This window comes from Micromesistius poutassou (assembly GCF_964030765.1).
Source record: "Micromesistius poutassou genome assembly, chromosome: 11".
NCBI classification, from domain to species: domain Eukaryota; kingdom Metazoa; phylum Chordata; class Actinopteri; order Gadiformes; family Gadidae; genus Micromesistius; species Micromesistius poutassou.
Genome location: NC_140281.1, coordinates 6,418,283 through 6,438,912, shown reverse-complemented (window position 1 = coordinate 6,438,912; position 20,630 = coordinate 6,418,283). Strand labels below are relative to the sequence as shown.

Sequence of the window (20,630 nt, the reverse complement as noted above, 5' to 3'; positions counted from 1 at the left end):
AAATAATTTTGTCATTTTTTGTAATTTTTACAACTTTTGTTGGAAAGCTTAAACTGTTGAAGTTATCAGCTTGTTTAGTCTAGAGTTGACTATTGATGTGATATTGTTATCTTCCCCACTGAGGGGGTATTAAGAGGATGGCACAGTGCAGGTTGGAGTGCTGGAGTTTCAAAGTAGAAGCGCGATCCTTCCAGGTGATGCGATAAGCTTTAGATAGGTGTCCTTCTTTCCAGAGCACAGCTTCTATCTTTTTAAACCACCTCTTCTCTTTCCCATGCTCCCTACTGCTCTTACATACAAATCACCTGGATGAAAGTGGGCTAGATTCCCTCTTGCTCTTTGTTTCCCCCTCCCCCCCACGCCCCCACCTTTCCAAAGACGCTTCCACTAAGACTCAGTGTTCTCCCTCAAAGCCATTGCTATCCAGCTTGCTTCTCCTTACCAGACAGATGGCACATGGTTTGTTTACCTGCACACCCGCAACCAAAAGTTACCCTTGAAGTCAGAATGTACTTGGAGAAGTCTCAAGGAGAAATTAAAATAAAAGTTACATGGAAAAAATACAGAAGTCAAGGAATAGAAACCTGACTTCATACTCAGTGTGTATAATAGATTGAAGAATTCTGAAATTATACAGTACAGGCGACACATTGCATTTCTTTTCTCTAGCTTCAACATTTAAATCAAAATGTTGAAGCTAAAAGAAAATAAAAAAATATTTTTGCATAAACTGGATGATTTAAAATTAATGCGCCAAATCAAACAAAACAAAACAGAGCACAACGTATAAATCTAAACATTTGGCCTGAAAACGTTCTTCAGAAAACTATGGTGGATGTCACTGTAGCTGCTTCTTTTTACAGACTATGTGATTGTCTATGATTACATATGACTTAGCTTTGTGTGTATAGGAAAATATGACTCATCATTAAACATGAACAAGAGCAATCTGTCCCCCGGGCACTCTTCCATCCCCAGGACCAAGACAAATTCATTCCACTGCAAAGGAGGAAACGTTAACACATCTGAGTTGATTGAAACTCGCTCATTGTCTTGTTTGAGTGTTGTAGCTGAGAATGCACTTTTGGATTTGATTTGAATTGATTTGCTCCTCGCCGGGCGTGGCCGTTATTAGCAGACACAGACACCATCATTGGGTTTATGCTTGGAGACTTGTCACTGAGGATGGATCAAGCATGACCCTCTGCACACCACACACACACAAACAGGGCCCTGTACGTGTGTGTGTGTGTGTGTGTGTGTGTTTGGGGGGGTGGGTGTCTGTGTGTATATGTGTGTGTGTGTGTGTGTGTGTGTGTGTGTGTGTGTGTGTGTGTGTGTGTGTGTGTGTGTGGGTGTATGTGTCAGTGTGTACATGCCTGTGTGTCTGTGAGTGTGTATGTGTGTGTGCTGGGTCCTGTTAGCGGTGCTTGTGTAAAATGAGTGCTGGGTATCCATTCTTGGGTCGGCCCATTCTGTAATCCCATCCTGAGGCCATATCGATAGCCATTTATTCACTCCAGATTTCAAAATCCTCTGCTCAAACCGCAACTGCTCCAATTCGTCAGTGCATGCACACGCACACACACACACACACGCACACACACACACACACAAATACACAGCAGAAGACTGTATTTCCGTGAGATGGGGGGAGTGAGGGATAGCTCCACAGAGTCATCCATAGAGCACATTCAACATTCATGCGCTGACCCATTTGGTTTAATCATCTCTCATCATCTCTCTCAGCCTGGTCACGGCCCCTACTATCACCAGTGTGATGGTAGACTAATCTCTGCCGCCTACCACCACCACCACCACCACCTATTTCAGGTCATTAATTATTATCTTCAAAGCGATGGAGAGCAATGCCTGATACAGTACACAAAGTACACGTGTCATCTCCTTAACATCTGCCCTGCCAGATGTGGAGGATGGGATCACATTCATGTCCACAACCCCTTCCCCCCTGCGGCTCCCCTCCGGAGTGACTAATAGAAGGAGGCTACGCTAACACCGCCAAGGATAACAGCTAATGCCTCCAATTAAGGCAACGCAAACTGCTTTCTGCTGAGTGGATCTGCACAACAACTGACTGAGGCACTGCCACGCCATCATGGCTCTAGACAAACTGCCTCTGTCAAATCTGATAACGTGTGCCCGCCCCTCGTGGGCTTTGCACATTTCTAAATCATCCCCAATTACTCTGATTGCAGCAATTACCTAATGGAGCAGGGCACGCAGACAGGGCTGTTGTGCTGATGTGTAGTTTACTGTAGTGGATCATTGACAACCGTTTGAAGAGGAAATAACTAGAGACGCAGTGTTTTCTTTAGTTATTTGCGAAGAGGGAGTAATAATTGAAAGTGCCTTTTAGGATGGATCTAAATTAAGGATCTTAATTTTTCTCACTGTTGAGCTCTTTTGAGATACGTGATGCTGCATTAAAATTAAAAAAAAAACACACGCCCCTGCACTTACCCTCGCGACTTATTGAAATGTTGCTCTGTGTTCAGAGTTTAGAATGATCACACGGCCTATTATGCAGCCACTATCTTGAAACTGAATTCTAACCGCTCGCCTCGGTCTCTTAATCCGTGAGCATGCGCAGCGGCATGGAGCATGGAGGTTCTTTTGTGGATTTGTTTGTTTGTAGGTACTATTGGAGAAAGCTAGCCAGAGCAGTTTGTATGTGCATCCACTGGTTGGTTAAAACAAAGATAAAGCTAAGGGAGATGCGGATTTCCATCTGGACATAGACAATGTCTGTAATTAACCTGGGGTCTTAACAAACCAGCCAAACCTTTAATTGTGTTTTTCTCTTCTTTAACAGTGGAATAGTATTGAGTATTGAAACCGCCTGCTGGCTACTGACTTCATAATACCCTTATTAGACAAATAAAAATAAAATAAATTAATTCATAATTTCTCGTTAACAAGCCCTAATTAGCCAGTGAGGCCGTGATTGGCAGGAAAGCCGTCGTCATGTGACATGGTTCGGGGCGGCGGACGACAGCAGCGGTCCACCGCCGCCGGTGGCCCAGATGACGTGGAGCCGGGCAGCTGTGGCCTCCAGATACGGTAATGTGTTGGTGGACCCACAGCAAACACACGTCTGTTCACTCATACCACTCACACCCCCCGTATTCAACCGCCCCCCTCCCCCGCCTCTACCTCACACCCTTTTGTTATATATTTTTCCCCCGTTTTTTTTATCTACCTTCACGGTTCACAGGTGTATGGCTCAGGGAGGTTCACTGCAGCTGGGGAATATCCAATTAGTTGGATGCAGTATGTGGGGGCTCCAGCCCAGCCATGCAGGCTGGCTTGCCCAGATACACCACCCTACACCACATCTCGCTTTATCTCAGCATGGAGACCCACACACACACACACATGCACACACACGCATGGGCACGTGCACTTGTTTGTGCATGTGAGTGTGCATGTGCGTGTGTGTGTGTGTGTACATGAGTATGTGTGTGTTTATGTGTGTGCGTGTGTGTTCTTTTATTTGCAACCCAGGGTCCTTCTTCCTTGTGCACAGGAAGAGAAGTCTGGGATTGGAAATGTTAACAGCTACTCTGAGAGTTGTTTACGAGACTACATGGAGGCCTTGGCACATGTGTGTGTGCATGTGTGTGTGTGTGTGTGTGTGTGTTTGTGCATGTCTATGTGTGTGTGTGTGTGTGTGTGTGTGTGTGTGTGTGTGTGTGTGTGTGTGTGTGTGTGTGTGTGTGTGTTCTTCCACAAATATCTTATGATGATAAAAAGTGAGATAAGCAGTAGGTGACTGGAGCAGAATCTTTCAACACACTGGTTCCAGACCAGTAGCACCTTGACCATCGGTATGCATGGTTCCCGGTCAGCACTGATAATAGACTGGGCTCAGTCACTGTATTTGTTAACTATATCGCACCAACACTAACCAGAGTGCTCTGAAGAGAATGCAGTTACAAAGAGAGAAAGATTTTTTCAGGACGAAAAAAAAAATTCTTGATTCTAAACAAGACCTTATGGTGTGCAGATTGAGTTAGGGAAGGAGTGAGGTAGAGAAAGTGAGAGGTAGAGAAAGAGAGAGGTGAAGTTAGGTAGAGAGAGGTAGAGAAAGAGAGAGGTAGAGCGAGGTAGAGAAAGAGTGAGGTAGAGAAAGAGAGCGGTAGAGTGAGGTAGAGACAGGGAGAGGTAGAGAGAGGTAGATGGGCAGGAAGGGAAAGGTGACAGAGGGGAAAAACTGAGATTTGTGGTGTTAGAGTTGGAGTCAAAAGTCAGACACTGGCCAATTGCCATTTCCATACTGGGCATTCCGTTGGTCATTCGTGTTCTTTTGTTCTCAGCTATTGTTATCAGCTGCATGGTAGCCTTTACACAAGAAGGAAGGAGAACTCTCTCCATGGGACACAATCGTGTAGCCACAAATTTTCTCCAGAGCTTATGTACAGCATACGGATGGATTCTTCAGCTGCGGAAAGACATCTTGAGGCAAACAGACGCACAGTCCTCACGTCGGAGCTGACTACATCCACACACAAGGTCCAGACAAAGAGAAAGCGACAATGTCTGCAAGAATACTTTTCTGTTTCTTATGGGGTGAGTTTCCATAAACATCCAAGTTATACATTTGCGTTATGTGTTCATTGAAAGTACACGTAACACGTTATCTCATGTTTTTCCATGTTTATACCTTTCTATACCTACCTATTGTTATTAGAGCTCAGTACTGTCGTTTTAATTGTAATCATTAGCATCATATCACTTGCCAAAAAACCCCATTACTATAATGAGGTTTTGGATGGTAATGTGAGCATCTGCTATTAATTTGAATAATGCTTGATTCACTGGTGCTAATGACTTAGCCTACTAGAAGATTGTATGAATACATAGAGTCAGGTGCCAACCTGCCTGTTAGCATTGCTTGACTGTGATGCTAATGATTTAGCAACTAGCCTACTTGAGAAGCAGTTTGGATGAAAACATTCTGAGCTAGGTGACAAGATGCCTGTCAGCATGACCCATGATGTGAAACTCCTTTATTTTCCTTTTTTTCAGCATTGGCAAAGACACCCTGGCTGATATAGTCAAACACTTTGAGGAGAATGGGGCAAGACCACGGTTAAGGAAGAAGCACTCACAGTCACGTCCACCAGCCAAGTTCATCAACCCCAAAGGTCACAGCACAGAAGAGTCCACAGAACAGGATGCAAATGTGATATCATAATTGGACTCTCCTTCACACCCTCCACAATGCACTGATCATACACCGGAGCAACAGACTGATCCATCCACACTGCACTTCTACAATACAAACTGTCTTCTAGCACTATTGTCTACTTGCACTATTTACTATTTATATCACTACATACTTTAAGACTGGAACTGACTGCTATTCACTGTACTTACTTTCGGCACTGTCAATGTCACAAAGACCTTTGTCTTATGCTGCTATTACCAACTGCATCTTTGCACTACCATAACCAATCCCATACAAAAACTATGCTGTGTCACTCATACAGAGTTTACAAATACTGCCTATTTATCTTTTATATATCTTACAATTTACTATTGTGTACTTTTAATAATGTGTATTTAAATCTTTACTTTAGTATTAGGAAATGTCTTGACATGTGAAGTAATTGAAAATAAAGCCACTTTGACTATAGCACAAGGGAGTAACATCTTATTCTGTGCATTATTGAATGACATTCAGGGCCTTTTTGTAATAAAAAGCATTTCCATTTTAACAAAGTACCTTATAATTCTGATCAGTCCACTAAAATGAAAAACACCACATCAACATTAATGACTGCTTTTGATAACCATTGTTCAAACCACTTTCTGCCCTGCCAGACCACTGACAGTCCCTGACAGGGGGTATGGCTTATCTAAATGAGATGCAAATGAGCACCATTCTGCTCCCCAGCCAGTTGAGAGAGGTGAAAACAAAACTTTCTCTTTTTTGATTTGTCTACATTCAAATGGCCACAACTTCAAATATGATCAGATTTCCATGTGTTACACATCGTTGGAAAGCTTAGAAACTACACTTTCAGAATCTGTGAATACCTCAAAATGCCCCAGGGACTACTTGTGTCCCTGAATTCCACGACCTGTCACATATTTCAAAATCTAAACAGATTTTAAAATTCAACATAATTTCAATCTTGATACTTGAAAGATGAGAGGCTCAGTAAAATATTCCTGAAACACATTGGCTTATCAAAGTTATCAAAGCACCAGATCTAAATATGCTTTGTCACGCTGACATTCACTCAGTTATACAAACAGCTTTATGGCAGCTTTGGAACTATTCTCTGTATAATAAAATCTATACTTCGAAGGCCCGCCCCTTTCCAAGGCTGCATCCCTTCGCAAGGTCCAGCACATTTCCAATACCACACCATTTCCCAAGGTCCCTTCCCTTCTCAATGTCCCTCCCCATTCCAAGACCACACCATTCCTAAGACCACACTCCTTCCCATGGCATATTTGGCCCCAGCCCTTCCCAAGGCCCTGACCCTCACACAACCCCCAAACCAGTCAGTATGCTCTTCACATGTAACCGTTAACAACAACAATTTAAAAAGATAGTCATTACATGAAGAGTTGTAATGGTGTGTTCCAGATGCCTCGTATACCACCTACACAAGTTGCTCTTGTCACGGTATTTCCTGCCTTGCAGCACTTATAGCGTTCCCATTTATCATGGGCTAGTCATTATTGTGCATAGAAATGCACAATAATTGTGCACAATCTTGATATCCCTTTTCCATTATTCTTCTTCCAACCAAACTTGCAACGTGCAAATAATGGTGACAAAACTACCAAACCAATCGATTCCATTCAAAATCTGTCACAAAGGTCTAGGGCCATACATCTGGGCAATGACTTTTCATATTTATAAACTTTATACTTTTTGAGATATTCTACTTTTAAGATACTATTTTTTACAAATGAAGTCACTGGGAGGACGGCGGAACCGTCCGCCCATTCTCTGACACTTACTACTTCAGACTTTGTAACTTGGTAAATTTTTTATTGTTAACCTTATTTCAAAGGTTTAACAAATCAAGCCACTTGTATCTTCCGTAATTTTGATTACCTTTATACTTTTTTCATAGTTTAAGTTCCATGTCCGCCTCGTTTTCAGTTGGTCTCATTGATTTATGCTGAGGGAAGAGCGCAAGGACGTGCAGGCAGTGTTGCCAGATTGGGTAGTTTTTCCTGCACAAATTGACTACTTTTAATCACGTTAGTCTGGAAAAAAGAGCAAGAGGAGAGTTAATTCGATTTCGGCTGGTTTTAAAAATAACTGGTGAGATTATTATAATTCTTTCTACAAAAATCAATCAATACCATACCTTTCATATGGCATATTGATTGTGCAACTAGTACCACTATTACTTCAGCTACTACTACCAGAGAATGTCTAATATGAAGAGAACTGGCACTCTCTGGTGACTTCCGGTGTCTGAACTGGTTGCGGTAACACATCTCTGTCCATGCCAGGGCACTCGCCAGTGAGTGCAGAATGAATGGGAGTCGACGGGGTTTCACCTTCAAATTCCACTTTTCTCAGGGTGTAATTTTTTGTCAAGTAATTGAAAGTCACATTCAAAAGGGGGGGGGGGGGGGGCTAAGATAATACACTCAGCTGAATATTGAATTTTTTAAGTTCACTTCTCTGTTCTAAAAATCTGTTCAAAAAGATGATAACGTCACTGCCAAAGGTCCTATATATAATATATATATATACATATAATATATAACAATTAACTTCGACGGAAAGTTACTTAAGATAATGTTTCTGATTCTGCTTAACGGGGTAGTTCTGGATTTTGGACATCGGGTCTCATTTCCAAGTGAGCCAGTGTGTTATTTATCATTGGAGACCGTTTTCAACACTTTTCATTCAGTCCTTCTAGTTGCAGAAATTGCTAGCCTGCCAACAAAAACTGTTTTACCCACTCCCGAGGCAAACCAATTATAATGCCCAACTATCGATGTAAATGTCTGTGTTGATAGAATAGTGTTAGAAATAAACTTACCCTTGCATCGCATTGCATTTAGTTTATAATCCCTGTAGTTGGAAGCAAGCTACGGCAGCGGCGGACTGATATTACCTGGGTGCGCTTCTCTGTTTACCTTCTGCTGTAGTGAATTGGTTGCTACACCAGAGCAAATTGAAATTCCACCGCTGCTGAGAAAGTAGTCCCCCAAAATGTAATGTGATCATTGCGATACAAGGATAGTTTTATTTCTAATATTATTCTATCAACACAGACATTTACATCGATAGTCTGGCATTATAATTGCTTTGCATCAGGTGTACTTTGGCTCACTTGGAAATGAGACCCGATGTCCAAAATCCTGAACTACCCCTTTAAGCTTCAAATGCCATCAAGAGGGGTCTCTGGTCGTAATCAGTCACAAGTTTGTCCCTGACCAATCAGCATTCATTAGCAGAATGCTAGTGTGTACGGCCAATAACGGCCCAAACTGTAAGAAATCGAAAGGACATAAGTACTCATTCATTCGACTTTTGAACTATAATCTATAATAAAATCTGTGATATTTCAACGACAAGCAGGTGAAAGAGATACATTTAGCCGTCTAGCCCCATAGACCCCCATTCAATCTGCACTCATGCAATCACCCCCAGTGGAATTCTAATGGAACTGTAACCAAGTTCGATACAATGGGGCTCAATAGAGAGTGCCAAGGCTCTCCGTAGACGGGCTCTGCTACTACTACTACTACTTCGGCTACTAGGACTACTACTACTACTACTACTACAGCTTCTACTTCTACTACCATTACTACTACTACTACTACTACAGCTAGTACCACTACTACTACTATCGATGCAATCACCTCCAGTGGAATTCTAATGGAACTGAAACCAAGTTCGATACAATGGGGCTCAATAGAGAGTGCCAAAGCCAGGCCCGGGGTGGCCATCGGGACGTTCGGGAGGTTTCCCGTGGGGCCGGTCCACTTTCAAATGTATTTTGGGCCATTTGGGTGAAAGAAAAAAATACTTTGACCATTATTTTATCTTCTTCTAAAGTAGACGTTCTTGAATTCATCTGAAATTTCAGCCCCAGCATCTCAGTATATATAATATGGATTATACAATGTACGGTAGTCCATAGTGCGTCTTTTCTTGAGCGGTAACAGAAGAGAATCAGCGAACAGAAGCGACAAGTGTCTTTGATTGTGGAGGGCAGGAAAAGCCAAGGAGGAGCCGAATGTGCCAAAATAAACCACCTGTTTAGAGGACAGACACAAGTTGCAGCCGGTAGAGAGAGCTGGTGGATCTAATGATTAATTTGCAACATAAATCATTTAGCTATTTGTGCTATGTTTGCAATGCCAACCTGAGCATAAAAGCTTAAACCAATTCATCATTATTCTAGTTTATTTTGTTAAGCCATATTACGAATCACAAATATAATTTGTGAAAATTAACATGTAAACTCCAGCATGATCTGTGTAGGTTAGCCCAAGCAATAAAGTAACCCCTTCTTTTTTTGTAGCTTTAGAAGTGATAAGCCAGTCATAAGCCACTAACACGTTGTCCGTCCTTACGTCTCCCTGCTAGGACTGGCAGGAAATGCTTGAGAGCAAGAACGACCGTAGCTCCAACACATTTATGTGTTGTTCCCCCTGTCGAGGGTCCCATGAGCCTTGGGCAGTTCTGCACTGCCACACAGCCCCCCATCCGTCCAGGGATGCGTCGGTCGTTATCACTTGTCTGCGAGAAGGAATGGACCCTAAACGAACCCCAGCAGTCAGGAATGACCTCTTCTTCCATGGCTGTAACCCTTTTAGGCAACTGGTGGTAACTGTTACCAGTTTGTCCCTGTGATGTTTTGGATGCAGTCCTAGCCTGTTCATCCATATTTGGAGAGGCCTCAATGAAAGGAGGCCCAGGGGTACTACGGAGGAAGCTGCCGTAAGCATGCCCAGCAGGGTCTGGAAGGATCTGAGTGTCAGAGCCCTGCCTCTCCTGAATCGCACTATGCGGAGGAGAATCTCGTCTACCCGCCTCTGAGATGGGGTTGCCCTCATCGTCCGAGAGTCCAGCTCGATTCCAATGAACACAGTGTGCTGGCTGGGGATTAGGGAGCGCTTCCAAAAATTCACTGTGAGTCCCTTAGTGCCTCTGCCCTTGTCTGCAAACAGATAAGCGAGTCTAGGTAAGGAAGGATACGCATACCTCTGCCTTGAAGTGGAGCCAGGGCTGCTGCTACAAATCTTGTGAAGGTCCGGGGGGCCAGAGAGATCCCGAATGGCAGGACCCGGAACTGGTAAGACCTCCCCTTGAAGGCAAAGCGGAGGAATTGCCTGTGGTGAGGTGCAATTGGGATATGAAAATATGCATCTTTCAGGTTTATGGTTGTAAACCAGACGTCTTGCTTGACACTTTGTAATACCTCTGCTGTGTGAAGCATATGGAATTTGAATGCTTTCAGGTGGCTGTTCAACAGCCTTAGATCCAGTATGAGGTGAAGTCCACCCCCTTTCTTCGGAATTAAAAAAAAAAAAGACAGAACCTCTTGGCGTAGGGCCAGGGCCTTGCACTGGTCCTTCATCACAGTCATTTTGACCCCTTGAAACCTCGGCGGTCGGTGCTTGAACTGGATGGTGTACCCTTCTGACAGGGTTGACACCACCCAGGGGTCTGCTGTTGTCGTTTTCCAGTAATCAAGCTGTTCTCTGGTGAAGCGTCCAACCACCGGACTGTAGACAGCACAGCCTACCTCCTCGCCCCCTCCAACTCCGAAAGGGCCGATACTCAGGTGTGCGCAGTTCCCTGAGAGGTCGGTTGTCAGCTGGCTAGCGAAACCACTCTGGCCTTGATGACACCTGTGCAAAGAGCCGTGTTGTTGGCTGAGGAGCATTACCCGTCATAGTGGGCCTCTGTCCCCGAATGGATGCGCAGGCTAGCAAACTGCTGCCTGGTATGCATTACCTGTAGGCTGCGTTCCAGTGTTTGCTGTGCTTTAGGCCCAAAGAGTTGTCCTGGAACCACTGTGAGGGAACAAAGGGCTTTCCTGCAGGGCTCAGACAATGGTGACTGAGCCAGCCATATCTGTCGCCGTGTCAGGGTCAGGGACAACATTAGTCTCCCTAGCTCCCTTGTCATATATGCAAATGCCTTCAGTGAGGCCTCACTCAGCAATTCCACCGACTGGTCTGCTCGAGAGGACTGGAGGGTCTGTGATAGGGCCAGTATGAGGTGCGACATCGAGTTGCCTATGCGCACAACCCACGCTGCAGAGTCATAGTTCTTCCCAATGAGCTCGTCAGTCAGACGACACTGTGGCTGGGGACAATGTGCGTCTGGCCTTAATGCCTCTTCAGGTGAGAAGATAAGGGCGGCAAGTGCCGGCTCTATACAAGGCATGCGGTCCAGCCCATGACTGGCTGCATCCTGCATAATAGCCAGGGCCCTGCAGTCCCTGCAGTCACTGGGGAAATGAGCGAAATATCTAGGGTCTGCCCAGCATCTCTGTAACTCCTCAATGAAGGGAGCTGAAGGAGGCACGCTAAAAGATGCAGTAGATGTGGCCTGCTTAAAAAAGGCGCTCTGCATACCCCCCTTGCTGCATCTCAGCCCAGGCATGCCAGCGCCATCTTCACAGCGGGTTTGATCGCTGATGTTTGGCTAGCAACTGAGCCCCTCAGTGAGCCGTGTCCGGAAGCATCCTGGGTGTAAGAGCCATAAGACTCTGCATCTCCCTGATCCTCCGCCAACTCATCAACTGTTGCTAGGCTCTCTGAGGCCCTGATAGAGAGCACATCCTCCTCTCGGGCATCCCCAGCTGGGGACAGCACAGGGGGCTGCCCTGATGAAGATCTTGAAGTGGCTGCTGCGTAATCGCCAGCAGGCTGTGCTCCTTAATCTGAGCGAACTCTGAAGCCAGGGTGTCTACCTTCTGGTTTAAAGGATCTGGCCTTGGGAGTTTAAGCCTCCTCTTAGTGGGGACCTCCTGTGTGTCTGCCCTGCGTTTCCGCGCTTTTGGGGATCCTAAGTGGCTCTTTGCAGGGGGTGCTTGGGGGTTCAACCCCCTCTCTAGTTGGGCTATCCTAGCAGCCTGTGTGGCTACGCTCAGGCAACTGCAGTTCATGCAAGCCTGTTCTGTCAAACCCTGCCTTAAGTGTTCCATGCTCAGACAGCTTGGACACTTATCATGGCCATCCTCCGGCTCCAGAGGGGCCCGGCAGTCCACACACCTCATAAACATGCTATCAAACCTATTAGGCGAAATAGATACGCGCAAAATAAGGAGCAAACACCGGCTCACTGCGCCGCCTAGTTTATAGGAATACTACTAACTGAAAACCAGCTCAATAGCCAGGAAAAGCTTATTTATAGCAGAGAGCGTTCGAAAACACGAACAAAAAAATATTAGAAACGTCAAATTAGCACTTTAAAGCAAAAGCGGAATTCGCTTGAATTCTCACTTGTACAAAAATGTCATCGGAAAACCCAAGATCAATCCTCAAACTAAAATTTCGCCCCTGAGACCGCGACAGCGTTTCATCAAAAAGAAAATGCTTTGAAAGTATGATTGAATTGCTAGAAGGCGAAAGCGCCCAAACAATTCCAGATAACAGCTAGCGCTAGCCTAGTTGCCGCAGCAGAGCAAGCCCACTCGTAACGGCGTTAATAAAGGAAAGTGTACTTACTGATCATGATAGAAAGTCATGTAGACAAATCGCAGTCTTATAAGAGGGCGAGAAAAACCGCAGCTCCAACCGTTTGGTTTGAAAAGACTTGTTTGTCCACGGTACAATATGTTTACACTCCAAACAACCTGCTTCCACACGAGAAGATTTCAAGAGGTCACTTCCGGGGTGAGCGTACCTTAAGTACCGGGACGGGGCATACGTCACCCCTGTCACAGGTGACTTTGTTGATATAAACACTCGACCTGGACATGCATGTGATGGACATCCAGGTGCTGAAAGCACCGCCTCTGGCGGTCAGTAGAAATGAAATAGAACTGGGAGATTTCCCACTTTGCAACTCGTGCGAGTGGTGTACGAGGCATCTGGAACACACCATTACACTTGTATTCAAATTCAGCCATTCAGAAGGAGATGTATAGGGAAACGCTGTGCTGTCACTGAGATTTTGGTGTGTCTGTGAAGCTGAAGATGAAATGGGCTTAAGGGCGAAAAAGTGCAAGGGTTTTCTATTATAAAGTCTACAATACGACCAATACAATACAACTTTAGTAATCCCCCGTAGGAGAAATTAGTTTGTTGCAATAGCCCAGCAGCAGTAGAAAAACACGGGATAATAATAAATAATATACAATACAATAAGAATACAAAGTACTAATACAAACAAAAGTAGATGCTAAGGGAAAATGCAAACGAAATGCTTAAGTAAGGAGAAGACAAGACAAACAGAACAAACAACAACAAATAACAACAAATAGGGCAAACAAAATAGACGGTATAAATAGTATAAATTATAAAAAGTGTAAATTATAAACTGTAAATTGTAAATTATAAAGTGGCTAAGTTCCAGAAACACAATGTAAACCAAGATGTAATGTAAACAAAGAGAAAAAGAAAACGTGGCAGTTGTCCCTCATCCTCCTCTCCACTACTACCTCCAGACTGTCCAGTTCAAGACCCACAACAGAGCTAGCCTTCCTCACCAGCTTGTTGAGTCTGTTGGACTCCCCAGTCTTGATGCCTCCTCATCAACAGTGTGCTGGCTACCACAGACTGATAGAACATCTTTAGTAGCCTGCCACACACGTCTAATGACCTGAGCCTCCTGAGGAAGAAGAGTCTGCTCTGACTCTTCCTATAGAGGGCCTCTGTGTTGTCTGTCCAGTCCAGCTTATTGTTTATGCGTACTCCAAGGAACTTGTACGCGTCCACTATTTCAACCCCCTGGATGGAGCTGGGGGTTGGGGCTTCCTGCTCCGTAGGAAGTCCACCACCAGCTCTTGGTCTTGCCAATGTTGAGCTGGAGGTGGTTCTCCTCGGACCATCGGACGAAGCCCTCCACCACACCTCTGTACTCGTCCTCCCTGTCCTCACTGATGCAGCCCACGATGGAGGAGTATTACCTCACCTCAATAATTGACACTGAGCCAAGTCACCCAATAACAAAGGAGCGACACTGAGATGATTGGATAACATTTGCAGAGGGCAACATAACCATCCCCAATGATGAGAACACAATACACATTCCATGGAGAAATAAAACACACACACACACACACACACACACACACACACACACACACACACACACACCACAGAGACTAAGGAGGGGTGACAAGTGGAATGACTTATTCAAGTTGGGAAGTGGGCAGGAAGAAACATGGCATTAGCACAAATGGATTATCTGTCCACTAGTGGCTGGCCTTAAGAGCAAGTCAAACACAAGGGGGGGGGGGGGGAGTCAAAGAGGCTGGGATATAAAAAAAGGAAAGAGCAGATTGACTCATTGTTTGGCTCTCCCTCTCGAGGTTATCCGATAGAACCATCACTCACCAAATTGCTGATCTGTGGCGGAAACAACTGTATGCAAAGGCACCATCCACTGCTGCATGGCAATTAGGCCTAGACCACTGCACTAGCAGACGCAGTGGTGCTCGTCAGAACACAATACGGCTTGATACACCAAAACAAGAAGAAGCTTTACTTTTTCATTTTTACTGTTGTGTAGGAAGCTAACAGCAACAGCAACTATATAGCAGAAGTGCTAAATATATACTGTTAAAGCAATTAATAAATTCACATTGACCAAGTGAAACTACGTCAGCAGCGCATGGTGAGAAGTAACAGGGATAAGTGTGGGCATGTCTGCAATGCAACGTAAAGAAAAGGGAAAAGACTCAATAGTGTCAGTGCATATCATTAATATACATTTTAAGATTACATTATAATATCATTATAAGATTTATGCATTTTAAGTCTTTTGCTGTATGATCAACAAAAACCGAGTACACAGTATTGTAGTACAAACAATGATAACAACATTATATCATGTTCAAAAATAATCTCAACTCCAAAACTAGGAACTAGTGGTCGACCGATAGTGGATTTTTAAAGGCTGTTATAATAACGATAGTTTGGAGCAGGAAAAAGCAGATGGGTAAAAAACATTTGACACTGTCGGAAATGAACAATCGAAAAATGAACAATCAGTTCGACAAAAATTGTCGAACTGAACATCTGAGTCAAATTAATTAATACCTAAATAAATGAACACAAATGAATTAATGAATACATTTATCACAAAGTTGATGGGATGATGAAGTTGTCATAACCATAGGAATGATACGGCCCCCTCCTTGCTAGAACTCTCTACTAAAACTCTGCTAGAAACACCTTTTTTTAATCTCAGGTGTTCAGATTCCAGCTGAAACAGCAGGTTCACTTGCTCTTTACAAACTGAATTACCCTGTGATTACCGTGAAGTGCTTTACTTCAGCAGAAATGTATGCTGCTTTTGAATACACCGTTTTTAATGAAACAGCTTTTTTGTCACACTTGAAGTGTGATTTCATGGATTACATCGTTTGTAACAGAACATCCTTTAGGTTGATTTGGTGGATTACACGTGACCAGTAGAGGCTCTGAGCCATCGGTCACTATCGGAGCCAAGTTCAGATACAAAATTATAGTTTGTAAAATGTCATATCTGCAACAGTTATACTGCCAAACTATTAATCGACCTCTACTAGAAAACCAGGGAGACCTTAATGTTAAAAATCATCAGGCCTTAATTCTGATTAAGTTCTGTCAAGTTCTGGTCAGTTGGTCTATTGGTAGGTCGATATGCAGTTGTTACCAAATTCTCATTGGCCGGACAATCGCTGGTGTTAGTTTCATAAGGAAAAAAATGCCTCTGAATCCATTATTTTTGGGGGACAAAGGGATATATGCAGACTGTTGTGTGTTATTTCTGACTCCGTCCACACGGAGCCGAGTTTTTGGTGAAACCGCTTGTGTGTTTGGGCCGACCGTCCAGACGGATCAGGCGGATCCGGTGCCTGAAAACACACTTTTCTGAAACCACCTCCAAGTGTGGATTCAAATAAAAACGGACCTATGCGGTTTTGTGTTAGGATTTGTGTGGACGCCTGAAATGCATACGATGACGTCATCGCCCCCCCACCCCTCGACCCTCTAGCCTATGGGCTCTTAAGCCTGCAGCGTCTCAGAACGACAACAACAATGACGGCGGACTACATGCTTGTGATGATTCTGTAGCAGATAATGTCCCTTGTTGGGTTGCTAGGGCAATATTTAATTTTGCTCCACTACCAAAAGAAGCTAAAAAGGATTACGGACAGACTCATACACCAAATCTATTTAGATCCACCGCAAAGCACTACCTTCGGACTGAATGTTTGTAAACAGCACGCAGGCTTTATGCGCATGCTCGCCTCTTCTTCTTCTTTTTTTTGCTGGAGTTCTATAGCAGAAGCAGCGCCCCTTATGGGCCTGGAATATGTACTACAGCTTTTCTACAGCTCGATGCAGTTTCGCAATGAATCTGTCTTTACGGAGATATTCCTGAACCGCATCAAAGGAAAACGGATCGGTTTTGCCCATGTGGACAGGGCCTATATTGTGTTAGAAATAACATTTACTATGAATCACAATTATACTGTGGGCTCAGTAGCTTCATTTTTAATAATTATATGGTTTAATAGACTAGAATGCTTGTTAGACAGGAGGTAAAATGGAGCAGAGTCATTTCCTCTGTGTTCCAAACTATACCAAAGAAGTCGTTGGTCTGGCAGCATTTGGTTAAAAACGACAATAAAAAGTATGCAAAGTGCAAATTAAGAAAAAGTATGTAGGTATATCAACTTTCATGTTAAACGCTTGAAAGACGTTGAATGTGAACATATCAGAGTTAGCACCTTATCACGAATCACCGCACCATCCATTGGGACCCATTATATTAAACATCGAAAAATTACCTCAAATCAAATCTTCCAATTTGTCATGTCTATATTTTAGGCAACGCTGCCCAACATGCCGTGCCGCTTTATATATGAAGCTCTGCTGTAACCAAATCGGATTCAGACCAGCAGTGAATCTGAAACCCACCGACCACCTCCAAACAGCACTCGCGTGATATTTAGGCAAGCAGGTAGAGTAGAAGGCACTGTGGCTGATTTAAGCTCTTCTAGGGGCTTTTTTTAGCATCTATTCCCCATCAACCAATCACTTGTTTGTAGATTTGGTCAGCCAAGATTTGCCTACAGCCCTTCTTAATTCAGCAACAAAGGTTTTTTGTTGCTGAATGCTGAGATTTGCTGCGTGTCATTTTGGCTAAACGCTGAACGCACATCTTTCCGTGAGGGCCCAAAAGTGCTTTGGTGACGACTAACAACTAATTCTGCTGCTTCAGGTGAACAACCCACTGCCCTTCCTCGACCACTGTAGGAGAAGTGTGAGTGTGTGTGTGTGTGTGTGTGTGTGTGTGTGTGGGGGGGGGGGGGGGGGGTTGTGTGAGTGTATGAGTGTATGTGTATGAGAGTGTGTGTGTGTGTGTGTGTGTGTGTGTGTATGAACCCTCAAGGTAGTTTCTGACCTTCCCTGATAATTCCCTGGGGCAGATGTCTGCTTCTGTAAATTTAATTACTCCTCTTGCGGGCACAATACAACAACAACAACAAAAAAGACTAAATTGTTCTTCCATGTTAATTCATGCGATGGCTGAAGGCAAATAAGGTGTGAATGAGTCGCACAGTTAATTTATGGTACAGAGTTGACACATACCATTTCAAAATATTGAGGACAGAGAACAAAATATTGGCAATGTTCACAGGTATGAAACCTCTACCACCTGATTCGATGTAAATGAAAACTACCCGGCTGACAAAAATATGTGACTAACTGATAAAAATTCAATTTAGTGGAAGTAATTTTTAATGTATAACACCTATTGCATAATGCCATATTGCTAATCAAAACCATGCGCATGGAGCACACTGACACAAGCTTGCACACCTCTCTCTCTCTCTCTCTCTCTCTCTCTCTCTCTCTCTCTCTCTCTCTCTCTCTCTCTCTCTCTCTCTCTCTCACACACACACACACCTCTTACTCTTGCCAATTGTATAGGCTGATTCTGATCTCTGGCAGTATCTGTCACTGCACTTACAGAGACAGACAGTGAGCATTCCATGCAGAGATATCTACTGAGTAGCTGGGTAGGGTGTCTTGGCTTATTCTTGTGGTGGTGGTGTTGGTGAGTGGTGAGTATGACGCCTTCCTTGTTTATCCCCAGAGTCCTGGAAGAGGACAGAGGTTGTGTCTCTCCATTTATAATTCAGGAGAGGGACTCGGTGCCCCATCAGAGGCACAGCCTCCTCTGGGCAGCGAAGACGGAGACACCGAGTGGGAATCAGAGAAGCAAATGGAGAGTGAGGAGAGGGGGAGAGATAGAGAGAGAGAAGCACGTTTTTTCTGGAATCCTGAAACTGCTATTGCTGGCTTTAATTACACAGTATTGATCACAACAGTGGGAGGGAAAGAGAAGGAGGGGTAGAGGAGAAAAAAGAGTGAGAGAAAGGAACAGATACATGGAGAGAGACAGAGAGAGGGCAGAACTGCAGGCCAGGGTTAGTGTAAAGCATGTAAAGGAGAGACAGGGGGACCCATTATGCCCAAGTCTGGCAGCAGATAATTGGAAAAGCCTCACAACTCTCTCTGCTTAGTTTTCCACTTTCTCTCATCTTGCGACACATTTAGCACTGCTGACACAATAAAATGGCAAGGGCGACAAATTCACTTTGAGTCACTGGCATTGTGCATTATTCACCCCCATAGCGCAGCTTCATGCTCGGTTGGATTTTTAATTCCTAACATTGATCCCTGCTCATTATGGACTGAACTGTACGTTACCTTTGGTAAACAGTGTAAGCTATCCTCCAGTCGGGGACTCCAGGGTGAGACAAAACCACTGGCACAGACACAGAGCCATTCATGGTCCGTTTGGAGGTGGGTGCAAGGTTATATCGGACAGAAGCTGTTACAGACCCAAAACCCCAACCACCCTTTAACAGGATGGATGTCCCATGGATGCCTTGGTCAGCTCATGCAGACCCTTTTGTCAGCTCCCTCTGTGGTTGAATAAGATGATGTTGATATATACCAGATATTCCACAGATTTATCATGATTTATCATGTGTAGGATTATATATCTTCTGCCTGAGAGGATCTTAAACATATAAATGCAAAAAAATAATGTAATTGCAGTAAAGCATTATTATGAAGAAATAGGGTTGAAAAAAATACAATTATTGTTACTTAATTGTTGGTTAATCAAGCACCAATACCATTTTTGTGCAAATATATCAAACATACTTTATTGAATAATTTAGTATTTTGTTTAGGTCTATATCGTAGTATTCAAGTAATTCAACAAACAATAACAAGTAACCCTATTTGGACATAACAGAGCAATTTATCTATTTTGTGGGCATATTAACACATGGCCGCTAAATATTTGACTTCTTTTTTTCATTATTTACATTCCTCCTGGGCCACCAGACATTAAACACTCATTAGAATCCGCACTGACCCAACAGCTGATCCTCTACCTTTAAAGTCTTCCATGAGCCAACAAACATCTGAGTGATTTGATGTTCTTAAACTGAGTGATTCAGCAAGCCCTAAGCTACTCCACTTCATTAAAGTCATGCTGACAACTGTTGACCTCTGCACTTTGGGATAAACGGCCTGCCTAATTACAAAGAGCGGTAACAATGCATGTGTGTCATTTTGACATCGGGAATCTGCAATTGTTCTCCGAGGCCTGGGAACGCTCTTTTCCCCCCCAGGAGATTCAGGAGATCCTTAAATTAAAACGACATGTGAGGAGCTTTTCAAAGGCACTTACCGGCCCTGGACTTTGATGTCAGATATGGCGTAGAAATATCTGGACAGGTTGTTTTCGTCCACCATGGTGGCGCCGGTGGCAGGCCGCAGCAGGCGCACCCTCAGGTCGGTGATGGTGAAGAAGTCCCTCAGGTTCTTGGTGGTGTCCAGCTGGCCGTACAGTGAGGCCATGTTGTGGAGGCGGGGCCCGGCGAACAGCGCGAAGCGGTCCTTGATCTCAAAGCGCACAGTCTTGTCGTTCTTCCACACATAGCCCCGGGAGTAGTCCTCGGTGCAGATGATGTCCAGCAGCGTGTGCTGAGTGAGGTCCTGCACCGTCTTGGGCTCCATGGTGAAGGCGTCCAGGCAGTCGGTGGCATAGAACTGGTAGGGTGTCCAGGTGCGGCCGTAGTCCAGAGACTTCTCCAGCACCATCTGCTCGGGCCGGCCCGACTCAAAGGTGAGGATGATGTCCTCAGTCAGCTCAATGGTCTTGTTCCAGGACAGTGTGATGTTGACCAGCAGGGGCTTGGGGTGCTTCTTCCAGGACGAGGACTGCCAGAAGGTGGTGGGGTTGCGACCCTCGAAGTCAAACATCAGCTCCGGAGGATGGGCCAGTTCCTCTGTGGTTGCGTCACACTCGTTGTTACACATGTATGGGTTCTCCTACGGACAGACAGGAAATAAATAGGAATCAATTAAAAATGATGAGTAACATCACATAATGACAAACAAAAAGCTACTCTAAGTTC

At 44.3% G+C, this 20,630-nt stretch overlaps 1 protein-coding gene across 1 annotated transcript in view; it reads right to left on the bottom strand.

Moving 5' to 3' along the window:
* The window catches only part of ntng1a (netrin g1a), a gene marked incomplete at both ends in the record, with an annotated part of 124,327 nt that overhangs the window by 53,386 nt on the left and 50,311 nt on the right, over positions 1–20,630 (bottom strand). The window contains one exon of the mRNA XM_084474855.1: positions 19,901–20,544. Within this exon, the coding sequence (XP_084330981.1) occupies positions 19,901–20,544 (644 nt within the window). The remainder of the gene's footprint in view (positions 1–19,900; positions 20,545–20,630) is intronic.